This window comes from Falco biarmicus, chromosome 4, assembly GCF_023638135.1.
Source record: "Falco biarmicus isolate bFalBia1 chromosome 4, bFalBia1.pri, whole genome shotgun sequence".
NCBI classification, from domain to species: Eukaryota; Metazoa; Chordata; class Aves; order Falconiformes; family Falconidae; genus Falco; species Falco biarmicus.
Genome location: NC_079291.1, coordinates 111,531,652 through 111,549,740, shown reverse-complemented (window position 1 = coordinate 111,549,740; position 18,089 = coordinate 111,531,652). Strand labels below are relative to the sequence as shown.

The following is an 18,089-nucleotide window of genomic DNA, read 5'->3' as shown; positions in this document are numbered from 1 at the left end:
GCCGCCGGCCAATCAGCGAAGCGCTTGAAGCGCAGGTGGCCCCGGCCAATCGCGGGGACGCTTACAGCCAGCCGCTGCGCGCCGGCGCTCGGCCTGAGCCCGGGGCGGTGGCAGGCCGGCCGGCTGCCCCATTGGCCTGAGGGGAGCTCTGGCCGCCGCTGATTGGCGGGGGGCGCGTCAGTGGGCGCGGTCGGCCGGCGGCGCGCGGGCCCGGTGGGGGTCCGCCCGCAAGGCCGTCAGTGCGTCCCCCGAGCCCACCGGCGAGGCCGCCAGCGCCCCCCGGCATGGCGGCGCAGCCCCCGCCCGGGCCGCGGAAGCGGAGCGGGGCGGGCTGGGCCGGGGCCGCCCCTCCGGGGGCCCTGGAGAACGGATTCCCGCCCCACAAGCGCCCCAAGAGCTCGGGGGCGGCTGGGCCCGACGAGGGGCCGGGAGACCCCTTCGGGGACAGCGACGACTTCACGGCGGACGACCTGGAGGAGATTGACACCCTGGCCTCGCAGGCGCTGTCGCAGGAGGCCGCCGCGCCGCGGGCCGGGCTCCCGAGGCACGCGTGGGGCGCCCTGGGGCCGGGCAGCGCCCTGGGGTCCGCGGCCGCCGGGCCGCGCCGGGGCAGCGTCCCCGCGGCAGGTCGGTGGGGCCGTGCGGCGCCTGGGGGGCGGGTCCCGCCTCGGCGGCCTCACGGGCCGTTTCCTCGGCGAACGCTGGCGGCCTGCGGGTCTGCCCGGGCCGGCCGGCCTCGGCCAGAGGCGGTGCGGGCGGTGCTGGCGGCGGGGCTCCGGGGCTGCCCTGCAGCACAGAGCTCCGCGGGGAAGCGCCTGTTGCCCCGTTCGGAGCTGCTGCCGCCCACCCCGCCCGGCTGGTAGGGCCTCGGGGGGCTGCCGGGTGGTCCCAGAGCCGGGGAAGAGCTGCAGAAGTAACACCCGAGCAGCCACATCGCATTAAACTAACGGTGCTGGGGAGCTGATCCCTAGCAGTGTGTGTGGTAATGCTTACCTGTCACATCGCTACTGCAGGGTAAATGTGTTACATAAAACAGACGAGTTTCATAACCTTTTATCATGCTTTAAAGTATCATAGTATTGTGCATGTTGGCTACCAGATCTTTTTTTCCCTAATGGTTACCTTTCGCTACTAAACGCATAATATCTCTCATATTAACAGCTGATTTTCAGATTTGCTTTGAAAAAGCATACAGGATATAGGGTTTTGTTCATCATTAAGTACATTGGGCTTACATGCTGTAAGCATGTTTTAGCAGTGCTAACATTTGTAATCTCTCCAGGTAAAGTTTTCAGTTCACCCTTATTTGTGCAGGGTGCCTTAACTAGAATTGTCTTGGAGGAAACGCTTGCATTTACTTTGGGTCATCTTACTGTTTTAAGGTGTTAGAAATATTTTGGGGGGAGGGTTTTCTTCTCTGTTTTAAGGATTGATGCACAAGCTCTAAAAAAAGTTACTGTGGTGGTTAGATGCATGCCATTTACCTGTTTGTAGTGACAGCACAAATATTAAGATACTCAGAGGTATGTAATGGCAAATAACAAAATCTTGATGTGAAGTCATCAGTGATGTATGTACATCACCTGTGCTTCAGAACAGATCTTGGCTTTTTTTCTGCAACAGTAAGCACTACAGAAGATAGTCTGATGAGAGATGCTTTCCAGTTTGAAGTACTGCAAACACAGCATGAAGAAATTAAACAGAAGGTTAGCAATATCTTCCCCTCCCCTCTAAATATCACAATTTTTGATAGGGCTAACTGAAAGGTGGGACAAGTTAGTTTGCAAGTATCTCATTCTAATCCAGGTGATTACTAATCTTTGAAATCCATGGATCTGTTAAAAGCATCATACTAGAAACAAGTCTAGTTATATTAAGAGTGAGAGCAATATTTTATTTCTTGATCATTTCAGACTGTCAAATTAGCATTTGCTAATTTTACTTGTATCCCATCATTCTCCTCTGTCCTGTCGGCTAGTTGGCAAGACTTGTGTTGTGTAACTTCATGATTTGAGAAAGTAAAGTCACTTTTAAGTTGTGTTATTTTACCTTCTGATGAACCCTTATGGCAAGATACTCTGGGGAAGAAATAGATGCAGAAAAGTAAGAGGGTACAAATGCCTGTACTGAGTCCATCCTTTTTTGGCAGCTTAGGAAGAACATAAGACCTGAGCAAGTTTATGATGGTATTTCACCAGGGCAGTCTTTTAGCCTCTGGTAGAATTTCACGTAGGTACTTCCTGACCTAGAAATATTATACTTGTGTTTAATACTCTTCAGTGTATTTTTTTAAACGTTTGTGTATTTGGTTTTGAATGCCTTTTTAGTGTGAAAGAGGTCTGCAGCTTAATGATAGGTTGTGTCAGGAAATTTCTTCTTTGATTTTATTTTGAACTTTGTACCTAGTGATTTTCAGTGGATGGGCCGTGGATGTTGAGGGGCAGTAAACAAGGAATAACTTGTGTATAGCACTCACACCTTGACAGACCTTTGTTTCCTCACGGTTGTGCTTTCTCCCAGATCGAGGGTCCTACTCTATTTACCTTTCTCTTGTCACCTTTACCTCTGTACTCCAAATCTTTGCCAGCTCTATTATGTCCTTTTTTACTGGGGAAGCTCCTGCCTGTACACTATGTTCAACATAGGGGTAAACCATAATTCTGCATATATAGAGGTGTCTTTTCTGCTTTTTTCTCCATGCTTTTTTCTGAGTAACTCATTTATTCTCTCTCCAAAGTTTTGTCTCTGAGTGGTGATGACTGTTCAGAAAGTATTAGAGGCTCTGTAACTCATGAAGATGCTGTTTGGGAGTGGTAGCTTGTCTTAGGACAGTGTGCTTGTTGGCTGCCATGCTAGATGAAATATAATTAAATTATCATTGTTATCATCCAAACAATTAGTAATTTATTTATTCTCAGAAAAAGAAAAGAATCACAGAGAAGGGGAAAGAGAAGAATAGTCTCTGACAGATACCAGGATGGTATACAAAGATACGCCTTTGCTGTCATTTTACAATTCTCTTAGAGATCACAGTAGCTGAACCTGATTTAATCAGAAAAAGATTAGAAGCAACATCGCAGAATTTCTCAGCTGTGTTACAGGAGCATTTTTCTCCCTAGAAAGTATAAATATACCTGATTTTCAACCACATAATGATATAAATGCTCACTTTCAGTGATATACATCCTTTCATGGAATTCATCTGTTTGCAGCTGAAAGAAATGCAGGATGAAATACTTAGTAAAAATGGAGAAATTAAAATTTTGCGTGACTCAATGCAGCAGATGGAGTATGCTATGGAGGAACAGAAAAGATCATACGTGCTATTGGAACAGCAAAACTCTCAGATCTTAAGTGAAAAAGAAAAAGAGTTCTTCAAAAAGGTTTGTAAATATGTCAATTACCGGCATATCACATGCAGAAGCTAATTTTATGACTTAATATGTCACAGACTGTCTAGTCAAAGGCTTTTTGCATTTGTGTGAAATTTCCAAGTGATGGAAATTTATTTTCTTACTTAGAAGAAAGCATTTGTAAGAACTTGCTGAGTTTTTTCTTCCGCTAAAATAAAAGTAAAATTCAAGTGGTAGAGGTTTTTGTTTACTTGTTGCCTTTTTTTTAAGCAATCCCAAGATCATTAAAATGGGGATTTATTTTAAAATGGAAAAAAGCGACAGAATATGCTTTATGACTCTGATGGGATTGCTGTTTCTGTTGCAGTCATCTTTCTGAAAGCCCTGAAGAGGACAGTGCCTGCTTTTGTCCTGTTTACTCTGCTGTTAGCAGCCACAGTGTAGCTATGCTCTGCCTAGCGCTTGGTCTGTCTTAACAAGTCACATGTTTCTTGCCTGAACTTTTGGCGCTTGGTTCTAAGGTAGTATTAATTGGACTAACATAAATAAAAATGGGGAACTTACGCAGAGTTCAAAGTAAGTAAGTAGATGGTAATCTTGAAATCTTACGGTAATTCTAGTTGCTTTGCCATTATACCATCTCTATAAATTATTTGGTAACAGTAAAACTGTCTTTAATTCCTCTTTCAGATACTGTCGTTACAGTCAGAGCTGCAGTTCAAAGATGCAGAAATGAATGAATTAAGAGTGCGACTTCAGAACTGTGAAAGAAATAAACATGTTACTCAGACGGTTTTAATGCCAAGGTGGGAGTTTTGGAAAATGAGTTTGTGTTACTTTTTACAATACATGTGCTTAAACTATTGAAGAGGCTTGCTTTCTTCATGTAACTCCTAGCTCCATTGTCTTTAAAAATACAACCAAACATCTGTTGCCCTCTATGGAATTGACTCAAAAAGAGCCTTCCTTGTATCTGTGACAGAAATGCAGAGTTTGTAGCAAAGGAACATCAATGTAAATAGACCCTTGTTTAATAAAATAATTACAAAAGAAATATTGATTCATCTGTCTGATTTTTATTTTAGCCCTAAAAAGAATTTTGCAGTACAAATGAACTCAGAAGGATGTTCTCCACAGCCTAGAAAAAAATCTTTTCCTACAAAGGAATCCTTCAGTGCTGAAATGTCCACTAAACCATCGTGTTCTTCAGGAAATTTGGTTGCCCCGACTACTTCCATCAAAGAAGGTAAACCCATATACAACTTGCAACATTTTTAGCTGCATATGAACATTCTGCTGTAAATAAGGATTTGTGCTATGTGACTGAACAGTTTCACCGGTTCACTGTAGAGAAAACCAAGTATTTATTTTATTTTTGCGTAGATTTCTCTTAAGTTTTATACCGGTTGGCATTAAATAGCTATGACTGAAATTTGCATCAGGATCATTTTAGTTCACACCTTGGTAACGCCTATATGCCAGATGCCAAGGTGTCAACAGTGAAGTGACTGTTGGCTGTAATGAAAAGCTTTCATGTATTACATGATGAACTAAAATACCAAGATTGTTAATCTGCCTTTCTCGTTGAATAAAGAGGAACAGGAAATAATTTGCCTGTTTCTTGAATCGCTCTGCTAGTCAGCTAATGCATTTTTTTGGTACTCCTCCTGGTTTTGGCTTTAAAGCTGACCTTTTTTAATTTATTTTATTTTAAAGGGTACATATTTAGCTGCATTGAAAGAAGCAACTGAAACAGTACACTCATTTCCTCTTTTATGTGTAGGGCAGTAATTCTCACAAAATTGTGTCTGGAAATGGCGTTGAGTAAAGCTTAGGACATGAACACATGCATGTATTTGAAGACTGCTATAATATGAAACAAAAATGGTAGTTCTTTATAGCAGCTGACTGCCATGTTTCCAATAAGAAATAATAAATGGAAGAAATGTGGATATCATCAACTAACCCTTACAGGAAGTGTCATGAAAAATCTGAGATGTTACTGTCAGTTACAGTAGTCAATTTGAAGCTATATGGGCAGTTTTGAATTCCATCAAAAAGAAAACCAGTAGCCTTTAAAGCATTAGTGTTGCTAATTCTTTTGGCCTCCTGACTGATTGTTCATTATGGTAGGAACACTCAATATGCCTATTTGTTTGAAAAACACACTTGATTATTTGTCTTCTGAACCCTGCAGGACTTTTGGCTTGTTTGACTAGTTATTGTGACATATATAGATGATTGAAAGACTATGAAATGCTCAGTTTTTATTTTTTTTTTAAATAATTTAATATTTATTTTTAATGTAGCCATGTAAATTTCTGCTGGTAATGGGAATTCAACTCAAGTTATTTTTTTTTTTCCTAAAATAAAGGTTGAGAGTAATAGCACTGAACAATCTGGAACATCTGACAGTAAAGCTGAAATTTTACTCACTTTTCCAATTTATTTTGGGGAGCAATTCTACTTGCATCACAGCTCTTAACTATTGTTTGATGTATCTGTTACACAAGACAAATGTTGTTTACTGGTCTACTGTGTTGTTTACTGCCTATATAACACCTATGGCCATCCGAATGTGTAAAGGATCGGCACAGATATATAAGCAATGTAATTTTCGTAATAGACTCATAATTACTGTTTGGTTTAGACAGTAAGATAACCCATCCTGAAGTTTTATCCGTGAAGCATGAAGCAATGGGAAAAAACGGTTCCTACAACTCTGTACCTAAACGAAATGCACAAGGTAACTTAATTCTGTTAAAAGAGAATTTACGTCCTACTTCTCTGAGGAACAGCTCAGATGCCTTTACTAAGCAGTGTCATGATGAGGAGCCTGCTACTTACAATGCCACTGCACCGAACAGCGGTGTTCAGCTAGTCGCTTTTTCCTTTGAACATTGTGATTTTGCAGTAAAACATTTTAGGTTATATTATTATCTTGCATCCTAACAACATTCTTGTGTTGTTATTCTGCTTGAGAAAAAAGTTCGCCTGGGTTTTGTTCTATGGAAGGATATGGATCAAGAGACATCTTATTACAAGGCTGGCTCTTTCAGTATTAATATATTATGCTTTCTATTGTAAACATAAAACCAGGAAAATCGTAGCTTTTTTCTCTTTTAATGAAGGCAGAAACAATAAAGCAACATTTACAACAGTCAACACTAGGAAGTCTCCAGGGTACTATTTCCAATTCAGAATAGAATTGCGTCACACAATTTTAATGTCTGGACTGGAACATGGAGGGCAAGTCATCAGGATAATTGGAATATACTTGATCATTTGGATCAAGCTATTTTGTTAATATGGGATTGTAATTAAAATATCTCTAAATATATTTGGTTAATATTTAAATCATATCTTTAATTTTTCTGAAAATCATTCTCTTGTAGAGAAGATTTGTAACAAAAAAAATTATTTTGAGCCTGAGAGCACTACAAATAAGACTTAATCTTTTGAAATACTGATTTTTTGTTGATGTTGCAGTTGATGGTAGAGCTACTCCAAAGACAATTATGTATCCTTTCAGGTTCTATCTTACTAAATGCACTGATGAAGCAGCCCATTGTTCCTGGGTCATTACTAGGACTCTGCCATCTTCTTAGCAGTAACTCTGAGCCTCTGCCTGGAGCTGTACTGCAGCCTGACTATTTGGATACGTAAGTTGTTTGGTTTGGGTTTTTTTGTTAAACTGTATCTGACGTTTTCTTAGTATAGTGGCATTCTCCATAGTAAGAAATGCTTATCATGTGGGACAGCTCATTCTTTGTGTTAAATGCTGTTTTGCTTAGGCCATTTAATGCAAATTTGGAACATCATTCTGCATCTTTGATTATTAATCTTTGATTATCATAGATACTTAACAGTGGAACAACAGTAAAGAGATAAACTAGGTTAATATATATTAAGGGAAGGCACAGGAATATGTTCTATAAAACCTGGCAGCGACTGTTAGCAGCTGCTGTTAACCACCTAAGGACATAAAACTTGCATTGCGTTGAGGGAAGCATATAAACATGATCATGAGTCAAGAGGGAAGAAAATGCTGAAAATGTGATCAAAAGAACAGTACGCTTTATATCTTCGAAGTCTATTCTATGTGCAATTTGTAAGGTACAATTAATGTGCAGTTTTCCAAGATGTGTTTATAGTGACTGGTAAAGCATTTTAAATATGAATATTGGATATAACCTATAATAATTTTTCACTCTAAAGAATTAGACTGTAGCTCCTGAAATGCCCTTGCTTTTCTAACATGTTATTAGTAATTCTTGAGTTTTGTGGGTTCATAACAAGGCTCGTGTCTCATTGCCCTTGCCATTTATGCAAGTAAAAGTGGTGCATTTGGTCTTTGTAGCTGCAGTTTGACTAGTTAATCGCTGAACTCTCTCTGGGCAAATAAATACTTTTCAGTTGTTGCTGTAGTCCTTTAAAGGCCCCTGCATACTACAGATCAGTAGTGGATAGATATTCTTCCCAGAAGCTACCAAATAACATCGGGGAAGATAAGAATATATGATGTTATCAGAAGCATGAAATCAAAAAGCCAGTGTTTGAAACGTAGTTTCAGACAGTGGCTTATAATGAGCTGCTTAAGTTACTCAGCTGTGAGCTCTGACTGCTTTCACAAGACCTAGGAATGCTTTGAAATTGCTCTTCCATGCAGGTATCAAGGAGTAGGAGGTTTTTACCCCAATTTACGTTTTATTTTGGGAACAGACATCTCTTAGTACTCTAGCCTTTCTATTATTAGATCCAGAATATGGATAACTCAAATTGCAACTATGTTCTCTGCCTTTTCTTCTGAAGTATTTCCCTTCTTTTCATTTTATTTGGATAGGAAGTCCACACAACTACCCAACAGCAGGACAACTCAAGAAGGAATTGCTCCTCTTGTATCCCTGCAAGAAGCTCAGAAACTTGCACTAACAGGATTGAACTTGATTGCCATGGACACAGGATTATATGAAGGAAGCGGAACGGAAAGCCAGAGAGAGTTCTTGCACCTGACGCGCTGCAAGATCCGAGGCGCGGTGCATCTCTTGCCCTTGGTAGAACACCATATTGGTGCGTACTGTCAAGCAGTACAATTGGCAGACAAGTCAGTAAATGGTTCCTGTGGAAACCATTCTGCTGTTTCTTCCGGAACCAACACAAATACGGTGTCAAGTAAGGAGGACTTCAGGTTGTCTCTTGAAGAAACCACAGTTGTGTCACTGGGTGTTCTTTATTATTTGGCATTCTATAGCTGGGATGTTGTGCACATGTTGCTGTCAACTGAGGTGGAAAAAAGTTCTGCTGCTGGAGATGAACAGGTTTCCAAGATGGACAAAAGCATGTTGTGTGATGATCAGTGTGATAATAAAGAAGATACCAGGATGCAAGGAGGGCTGCCTGTAGCTCCACAGGATGCTCCCAATAATGATCGAGCTCAACATTCCTTGTTTAAAAAGCTGCTTCAGGTTTTAGCTTTTTCTGCTGCAAGAGGCTCCCAAACTGATAGTGTATTGAACCAAAGCCTAAAAGTTTTGGTGAAATTAGCTGAAAATTCAACAATGGACTTGCTAATAAAGTAAGTCAGCAATAGCTTTAAAATTACTTCAGACTTTGCTGTTTAACAATTTTCATTCTCTATTGAAACTAGTTTGTGGAGATGACGGTAGAAGTTTTGACATATATGAGAGAATTATCACATTTTCCACATAACCTTTGAGAAGCAGTTGAGGATCTTTCTACTGACTTGCTCCCAATGAATGTGGTAATTGACCCCACTCAGTAACAAGATTTGTTTATCATGTTTATATGAAGCAGATGCTGTTGCCTCATTGTATAGCTGTCACTTGAAAGTGAGAAACTTAAGGCCATGTGCAGTTGATCAGTATATCAATAACATTAATTTGGGGTATTTTGCAATTGCTGGGAGATGTGTAAGGAATGAAAGCTCAAGATTTCATTCTGGTAGGTAAAACGCCACTCTCAAAAGTGAGGCATTGCATCTGCTAATGATCTAACGTACACAAACATAGTATGAATTGCAGACTGCTAAATGTAACAAAGTATGGTTTTCAGTATACTTTGTATTTATGACACAGAAGTTGAGATCAGGTGTGTTTTGTACGGCTACAAGTGCATAAATTACAGTGCTGTGTACAAGAAATAGTGTATTTTTGACTTGTCAGTGCATTTCCCATTTCTAACTGCGTTTTCTTTTGAAGTTTTCAGCACTTACTGACTAGCCAGATACTGCTCCATTGTCTGTGTCCAGAGACCCCTTTGCCTGCTGTCCTTTTGACCGTGAGACTGTTGTCTGTTCTTGCTCAACACCACATGTTGGTTGCACAACTTTGTTCTCATTCAGGTAAAAGACTGCATAACACAGAGAACTGTTGTCAGCTGGATGTTAGTTAGCATGACTAAAGGTAATGCAAACAGGCCTTGCTTCAAGGTGTTAAAACCCCCAAAGGCAAAAACCCCACTGTGTTACCTGAAAACTTGTTTTCTAGTGCAGTGTTTCAGTTTCTGTTTGAAGAGTATGTTGTCTTCTGGTATCTGTCTTCATACAGTGCTTTTGATACCCATGTGGATTTAAAAAACTACCTTCCAGATGAAAGTTTATTATATTAAAGGTTGATGATGCAAAAAGGGCTTTTCTTGAGTTTTGAAGTTTTAATTTGTCTGTGCTCGCAATACTCTTGCGTTTAGGAATTGCAGTCTGCTGCATCACAAATAAGTCTTTGTCAAGTTCCTTATGAGGTAGGACAGCATTACCACAAATGCATATACAAAGTTTAGGGATACTAGTTTCTCCAGCACTGCTTAAGGTGTCTGAAGTAAAGCAAGTAGTTGAGGCTGTACCATGAGTCCCAGGATAGCACTCTGTGCCTTTTCTGAAATGTTTTGTTGTGTGACAAAATGAATTTTTGTCATAAACAACTGACCACCTGGGAAGAGAACAAAGTCATCTCTGTTTCAGACACCTGCCTTCTTCTTGCACTGTACATGTATATTACATCCAGACCAGATAAATCAGCATCTGAAATGCTTTGGCTTCAGCTGGAACAAGAGGTAACAACTGTTTGTTCATATGCTTTTTCCTGCTGTTTGCAGCTGGGGGAGCGGGAGGGCAGGGCAATGCACAAATTGTCTGAAAACAAGTTCTCCAGTTGAAGTAGAACACTTAAAGTATTGGCTTGCAGGAAGGGATTTAGAGTAGCTGCTTGAAACCGAATCAGTAACTATTCTTAAAGAGAACATCAGTCGTAACTGTCATAGTTAAGTCACTGAAAAAACAAGAAAGATCCTAGGATGGCTGTAAATATTCACCACTAAGGTTTTTTTTTTTTTTGCTTTTAGATCAACAGAGGAGTAAAAGGAAGCATGATTCATTTTGATTGTATTAATTACTTCTGAACTGTACCTCATGAGCTATTAAACATAAAAGGCAGCCTGCGATGACTTAGGATTATATTGTAGTCTGTGGAAAAGCGAGCTTGCCATATAATTGTCGTGGTCATATATAAGAAGAACAGTTTTTGAACTTGGATTGTTTGTACTGACAATAGTGACTTGTTTGAGTTTCTACTATTTGCTCCACTTCAGCTCTCATTTCAAAGAATTTACAACCATTTTCATTATCCCCCTACCTACATCGTTACATTAAGTGTAAATATATTATTTGCAGTGTAAATATATTATTTGCATGCAGTGAATAAAGGCCCACTGCTCCTTGTTAGCCTCTCTCATCAGAAAGTTGAAAAGGTTTCTGTGCAAAGCAAATGCTATGTCTGCAAAGTTTTACAGGAAAAATCTTGTAACAATTTTTTGGGGTAAAAAAGATCAACTTAAGAAAAGAAGAGAAATGTTTGAAACTAGTAATGAAATGTCATTTCTACCTCTTTTTATTTGCAGCTCAATTGTTTGATAGTTCCGCAGAACCCTAGTACTCATTATAATGCAATCTGTGTGTTTTTGTAATAGACAGTTAGACTCCTGACAAGGTGTATGCGGTGCTCCAATCCAGTGGTTTTATTACCTGGTACAGACTGCCAGTGTAATCTCGAGGTACGTCACTACAGTGGCTGCGTTAAATCTACTGAAATCTTAAAGGTACTCAGTGCTGAAATAGCTTTTTTTGCCCTTTTGTTAGCTACATGAGGCAGAAGTGTACTGCACTTCACAGGATGCCACCTTCTAGGAAGCTTGCTTGCTAGAAAATACTTTGAAATCTTGAAGCTTGAGGAGATTAATCAGTAAATTTCATAATTAAATAAGTTTTCTGCTCCTCTGCTTTGTGTACTGAGGCACTTTTTTTCTTCTTGCAGGTGGTTAAGGCACTAATTATAATGCTACATAGACAGTGGATGAAGATTAGAAGATCTGAAAACAGCTTGTGTGCATATAAGGAACAAATTATTCAGTTTTTACGGGATGCTGTTTTACTCTTACACAGCCTGTCTCAGAAAGATAAACTGTTTCATGAACACTGTTTGGAAGTTCTCCATCAGTATGACCAAGCCATGCCAGGCATAAGAACCACTCTCAAAAAGACTCAAAAATTGAGTGCCTGTGAAGGTAAAATGAGTCAAATGATAACGTTGGCTTTTTTCCACGCTGTAGGAATAGAAATTCCATTTCTGTCCCTTTCCTCATTTAACAAGTACCATGTACCAAATACCATGGAAGTTTGTTGCTCAGATCTCTGAAGACAGTCCACACTAGTGCTTCTCAGTCTTCATTACAGTGAATCAGTACTCTACTATTATTCTGTAAGAGTGTTAAAAATATGTCCCCACTATCTGTTCAAACAAAATCCTATACTCCAGCTCTCTTTAGTAGAACAATCTGTACTGTATGTTACCTTATTTAAAAAAAATAATTCCAAGTCTCTAACAAGCATTACACCTTTGCTCTCCAGTTGTTTGTTTTTTTTCCTCCACTGCATCCTTAACGTGTCTCTTCTTCCTCTCCTACCCCCAACCTTCTTACATCACCCCAAGAGCTTCTCTAGCCCATGTCCCTCAGGACTTGCCTCTTGCTTTGCACATTTCTGGTGTCCATTTCCTAGAGCAACTTAATTTCATGAAATCACCTCTCCTCCTTGTACCTTGATGCCATTTCTTCATTCACTTGTGGCAGTATTTACATGTATGTCGTAGAGCTGATGTGAAGACTGTGCTTTTATGTCGGTGTGTGGTTTGCTACAAGATGTCACACAAGGCATCTGGTCTTACTCAGAGCCAGAGTGATAAATCCTTCACTGTTGGTGTACGTATTGCATCAGTAAGGCAGGTCATGCAAGCATGCCACTATTCATGACTTCTCTGAGATGCTGAACGGTGCGCCATGTATTTGTTCCACTCTTCATTGCTTAGTGTCCCAAGGCTTTCTAGAACTTGGCGCCTAACACCTTGTCTAGTTATGCTGGGAATGGACCAAAAAACCAGTGTAACAGCTTGTTGTGCTGAGGACAGTGGTGCATGTGTGTGCTTGCAAACCCGTAGTTAGCATCCAGGTTCTTCCTTTGAAACACAAAATACTATGCTTTTGTCCTACTGACTTTTTTCAATTAGTTAACAAAAAGGGTGTTTTAAATTTCACAAGTAGTCAGAACTAGTTGGAAAATAGTGTCCCTTACTGGTTTTCTACTAATAGCTAAATTTAATGGACTGCCCATGATCATTCTCTCCTTTAAAAGGCATTAAAGGAGGGGAGAAGTCTGTATGACAAAACATGTATCTAAAGACCCATTGGCATGAAACCTTGAAGAAGGCTGTTTGCTGTAGCCTTCTATAGTCAGTACATTTTAAAATGCAAACCAGCTATACTTTACTACGTCAAGTAGAAAAATGACTCTGAAACATATTGTTGTTGTTGTTGCAGAACTGGTTTTGGATGAATTGTATCCTTCTGAGCCAGAAGCAGAAGACCAAGGAATGGACTCCAGCTAGCTAACAGACAGATGTCTGTCCATCCTCATCTAAATCTTAATAATCACTGCCAGTGTAAATCTGAAATTTAAATCACCTATTTTATTAAGTGATAATCTAAAAGTCGTACTCAAATGCAGTCCAACTAAGACACATTTCTTTGTTGTGTTTAAGTGTCATCTAAACATAGCTGAAAGCAAAGAAATTTTGATGTAAGAATTATACTGCAGTGTACTCTTTTGCTGTGCAAAACCACTGAATGGTTGATGACTGGTTCTGTTTATGAATTTCATCCGTTATGAAATTGCTGTGAATGGAAATTTCATTATGTGTTCTCCATTTTACTATGACTACAGCTAATTTACGATGCTGAATGTGCTGAGATACTTGGGATCACTGCCTTTGTATGAAAGTCTTTTGAACACATTTGTTTCTCTTGCAGCTGTAAAACTTTGTTGCTTGACTTCCAAAATTTTCATGTTGATGTTAGTAAACAGTGATTTTTAGAACCTTTCTAGAAATAACTTGCAGTTGGCAGTTCAGTTCTGAACAAAAAATTTAAAGCTCTGTAGTGATCAGCTGAGTTCACTCATTTTCCTCAATTCCATGAATCTGCTGAAAGCGTAACTATTGAGATGCCAAAGCAAAAAACACCAGAACTTACTTTGGGAAAAAGTTACCTTAGAGGAGTAAGGTGGTAATGTTGAGGACAGCATTCTGTCTTACTAGGTGAGAGAAGGATATTTAAGTGTGTGCAGAATGACTGTTTTTTCTGTTGTAGTATCTGGATAGGCAGTGCAGTGAAGATGAATGAGCATCCCCTTCCTAGGATACAGCACTGAAGCCTGAAAGAACAGTCGCAGATAGCAGGTGTCATACTTGGCTGCAGGGATCAGCTGAACCGTAGGTCCTAAACAGGGAAGCATGAGTGCTAGTAAAATGAGCCTACAGGTTTGAATTTTTAAATTATTTGGGAAGTTTTTTTGGTTTTTTGACAGATACTTGATTCAGAGCAAGCCTGGCTCCAGGAACCAGAGAGAGGAGGAGGAGACAGTACTACAGTGGGAAGGAAGCCCTTGGAAAGAACATCCAGTTCCCTGGTCATACCCCGAGGCTGCGTCGTGCCCTGGGGTGTGCCTGGGCCAAGAGCCCCACTCCGGTGTGCCGAACAAACGCCTGACTTGGCTTTTGCTTTTGAAGAAAACTCCCAGAACCTGCGATGAGGGAGTAACCAGCGTAACAATCCAGCATCTCCCTGAGGCCAAAGCTCTCAGGAGGAAGGAGTGAAGCTTCCTACCTACAACACAGCCTAGGGCTCAGCCTCCTCCTCTGTGAGCCACAGCTGGCAGCCCTCCAACCAGCACGGCCTGGTTGGTTCTGTGAAGCACAAGCTGCCAGCTGCTGCTCTCAGTAACAGGTTTCAATTCCCTTGTAGCAGCTAGAGAACTGCAATTTTCCTGCTTAAATGCAGCAAGCAAGGATGCACAGGCATGTAACAGCAGAGCCTTCCGAGTCCTCTGTATGCTTGTGTGGTAACAACTAGAGCCGCCACCAGAGCACGGGACAGGACACAATCGAGAGGTTTCAGCATTAAAACCACCACAAAACAACAAGAAACGAAAGCCAAACACAGCACTTCCCATCCTTTAGAATTGGAGAGAAGAGCTTGAGAATGTCAGGTAAAAGCCCTCTCCCTCCCCAAAACTGAAATAAATATTAAGATAAGTCTTTAAAAATAGCCCTGTGAGCCTGAGCACTGGTGAAGCAGTATCTGGCAGGATCACAGCTGTGGCAAACTTAGAGCTGTCCTAACAACGGTGATAGTCCCAATATATAGTGACCTGCCACCACTCTTCAACTGCTCTGTGCTCTCGTCACCACCTAATTTTTCTAAACGTAATCTTAGAGATAAGACGCATTTCAACCCTTCATTGGGTGAATGCACCAAATAAACTGTTAAGAGAAGCTTGGATGAAAACCAGTTAAGCAATTGCAAACTGCTGAAGCAATCCAGTTATAAAAACTTGTTTAAAAAAATTCCTGGCCTCATCTAAAGGGCGTGTGTATGGCAACTTGGGAAAAAGAGAAGTGTATTACTGCTGAACTATATAAACAAACATTATCTGTGGAAAAGAATGCTCAGAAAATAGCCCTAGCTGTTCCCTTCTGGCACTGCACCCCCTCCCATCCACCCACTCTTAACAGACAACACCCTGATGTGCACATTCACAGTTTTCTTCCCACTTTTGACTTTAAAGTGGTATAGCCCAGGCTATATACTAACCAACCAATCCCAAACCCTACATCTTTACTGGTAGAAGTGATACTAACGTCATGGTATTATGAAATTAAACCATAGCATTTAAAAATTAAGACTTTTTCTGTAACTGAACAGTTCACACTCCTAAGGGAAAGCAAAGCTTTTCTCCTGAAGGGAAAATGCAGACATCAGTATACGGACAGAACTGCCATAATTCATTATTTGGGAAGTCATTTGCAGTAACCAATCTTTTGTCAGGATCATTGCAAGACTATACTGACCTTCAGTAATTATTCCCTGTTTACATTCTCTTTGGATTTTTTGCTTGGGATTAAAAGAGATCCAGTCACGTATGCAACAGCTGATCATACCCTGAAAAAAACCCCCACCAAACACTGAAGCATTTTTACAAATTTTGGGGCTATAAATTGTGGGGCTACTGCTTTACTATCTTCATGACCTAACAATAACAGAACTCGGACTGTTCTCATCAGACACTCCCTGAGGAATTCACAGCATAGCAGCTCTTTTTTTCAAGGCCAGCTTGCATTTTGCCAACATGTTATAGATAAGTTGTGCCTCTGTGTTAACTGAGAAAAGGAATTTACTTTGGCATCCATCACAGCACTGATTAATGAAGTACTGAGCAGCAACAAAATCCACTAGTTATGTTCTGTACATGATTATTATCTTCCTCAGCAGCAGCAGCCACCATCCATCTGTTTTCTTGCCCATGGGGATGGCAACTAGAGTCTCCCCTTGGCTGAAAGCAGAGCCGAGTGTAGCTGGCATTTTCCTCCACAACAAACTGCACTGAGCAGACAGGACTAAAGCCAGGCAGGAGCTGGATGAAGGACACAAGCGTCTCTACTAGCTTGCCCTCTACTCAGGCAGCTTTATGCCTGTTCTCTTGAAGAGCAGCAGCGCGGGAGGCATCATGGCATTGCCAAGCATATTCCTGTGGCAATTCCAGGACCGGAGGTACTGCAGGGACTCAAACATACAGTAGTTTAGTTCTACTAAAACTATGTACAGAGATAAAGTAAATGATGCTTTAGTGATTAAAGTATTTAGGGAGGGAATTTGCACAGGCAACGCCTTGTTTTCTACAACTCACAGAATCATTGACTGGTTGAGGTTGGAAGGGGCCTCGGTGGGTCATCTACTAGTCCAGCCCCTGATCAAAGTGAACTGCCACAGACAAACAACTGTTTTGTGACACGTCAGGCCTCAAAACACCTTTTTATAAACCAAGCTGTAATAGGTGACGATGGCAAATGCAAAATACCTCATCCTCTAGCATGCAACATCTGACCTGAGTTTTTATTCCTAATCCCACTAGTGTGAACTACTGCTTAAGAGAGGTTAGTCTGTGCCAGATTATTAGAACAGTACATTACTTTAACCACTGAATAATGTTTTTATGTTAGTCAGTAATACTAATTATTTATGGTTACATTAAGGTCAAGCGCAGCCGTTCCGATCTGCCTGTGTAGAGACTGTGTTTATCTGCTATGAATATAATAGCAAATGCAAACTTATGTTTACAGTGTAAATGTTAAAAATTAAACCATCATGGATTATAATTTAGCAGACATAAGAAAAGGTGGTCTGTGAGCTATAAAGATCCACAAACCCACTGTGGCTGAAGCTGATCAAAATGCTTCCAAGAGTGAGGGTCAGCACCTTCACTATGAAGTTTAGCTGCAAAGAGCTAGCAATGCACTGAGCACCTTGTCCCAGCAACAGGTACGTATAGTTCCCCTCAGACTAACCTTAAAAGTTTTAGTCCTAAAGCTTGTAAATGAAATAGCGGGCTGCGTAGCTGCTGAAGTGGTAACCTGCTTTTGAAAATTAGAGAAAACAGCTAGTTTATTTTCATAGGGGTCATCATATTCCAACCACATAACTGCAGTCTCCTATCACGAGATAACAGAGAACAGTAATTTTGTCTATGCATTAGTCATATTATAGGTTGGTATTTTGAAAATGTAGCTAAACAATCTGTTTTGCCAAAGACCACCTTTACAGCACCGCTCTGCTGCAACACCTGCCCAGCAGCCTGTAAAGCAGATCCTACCCGATTCCAGGGCCAAAGTAACATTGGAGAGTGAACCCCAAAAACCGACTGCAGGAGCAAGGAATGTTGGAACGAAAAGTCTCCAGTAACTGCTTCCAAAAGTTTTGACTGCGGTAAGGGAAATGGGACATCAGAGGTTAGTTTATAAGTATCTTGAACCGTTTCTTCATTCTAGTGAAACGGCCACCTGACTTGTCAGTTTGCAGGAGGGGAGGAACAGCACTGAGATGGAAATGGAATCGCCTCCAAACCTCGACAGCCTGCTGCAGCCCCAAGGGAACCAGAGGGCCCATGCCTCACCACACCAAGCAGAGCCTCCTCGCTATCCTGTACTGACAAAAGAAGTTGGTTGCGTCTCAAACCTAAAGAAATTCCTTTACAACAGAAGGACATCCTTTGTAACATGGCTAGCTCACCCTTAGTGGAGATGACCATAAAAAGGTGAGGTGAGGCAGAGAAGACTACTC

The 18,089-nt window shown here is 40.9% G+C and overlaps 1 protein-coding gene across 2 annotated transcripts; it reads left to right on the top strand.

The window, feature by feature from the left end:
* Nucleotides 1–132: 132 nt before the first annotated feature.
* ATRIP (ATR interacting protein) lies at nt 133–13,537 on the top strand. 2 transcript variants are annotated; one of them, XM_056338611.1, is made up of 13 exons: nt 133–627; nt 1,624–1,706; nt 3,213–3,383; nt 4,044–4,159; nt 4,439–4,599; nt 6,004–6,099; nt 6,886–7,015; nt 8,197–8,928; nt 9,572–9,714; nt 10,330–10,421; nt 11,334–11,417; nt 11,678–11,927; nt 13,236–13,537. In XM_056338611.1, the coding sequence occupies exons 1-13, from the start codon at nt 285–287 to the stop codon at nt 13,301–13,303; spliced, it is 2,469 nt and encodes an 822-aa protein (XP_056194586.1). In that variant the 5' UTR covers nt 133–284; the 3' UTR covers nt 13,304–13,537. The 2 variants fall into 2 exon arrangements, with proteins under 2 accessions (XP_056194586.1, XP_056194587.1); XM_056338612.1 differs by lacking the exons at nt 133–627; nt 1,624–1,706 and adding an exon at nt 2,150–2,229.
* The last annotated feature ends 4,552 nt before the right edge of the window (nt 13,538–18,089 follow it).

Coding starts and splice junctions, on each gene's coding strand:
- ATRIP (XM_056338611.1), top strand. CDS start 285: ATGGCGGCGCAGCCCCCGCCCGGGCCGCGGAAGCGGAGCGGGGCGGGC. Junction 9,715..10,329: donor ACAACTTTGTTCTCATTCAG/GTAAAAGACTGC, acceptor TCTCTGTTTCAG/ACACCTGCCTTCTTCTTGCA. Junction 11,418..11,677: donor ACTGCCAGTGTAATCTCGAG/GTACGTCACTAC, acceptor TTCTTCTTGCAG/GTGGTTAAGGCACTAATTAT.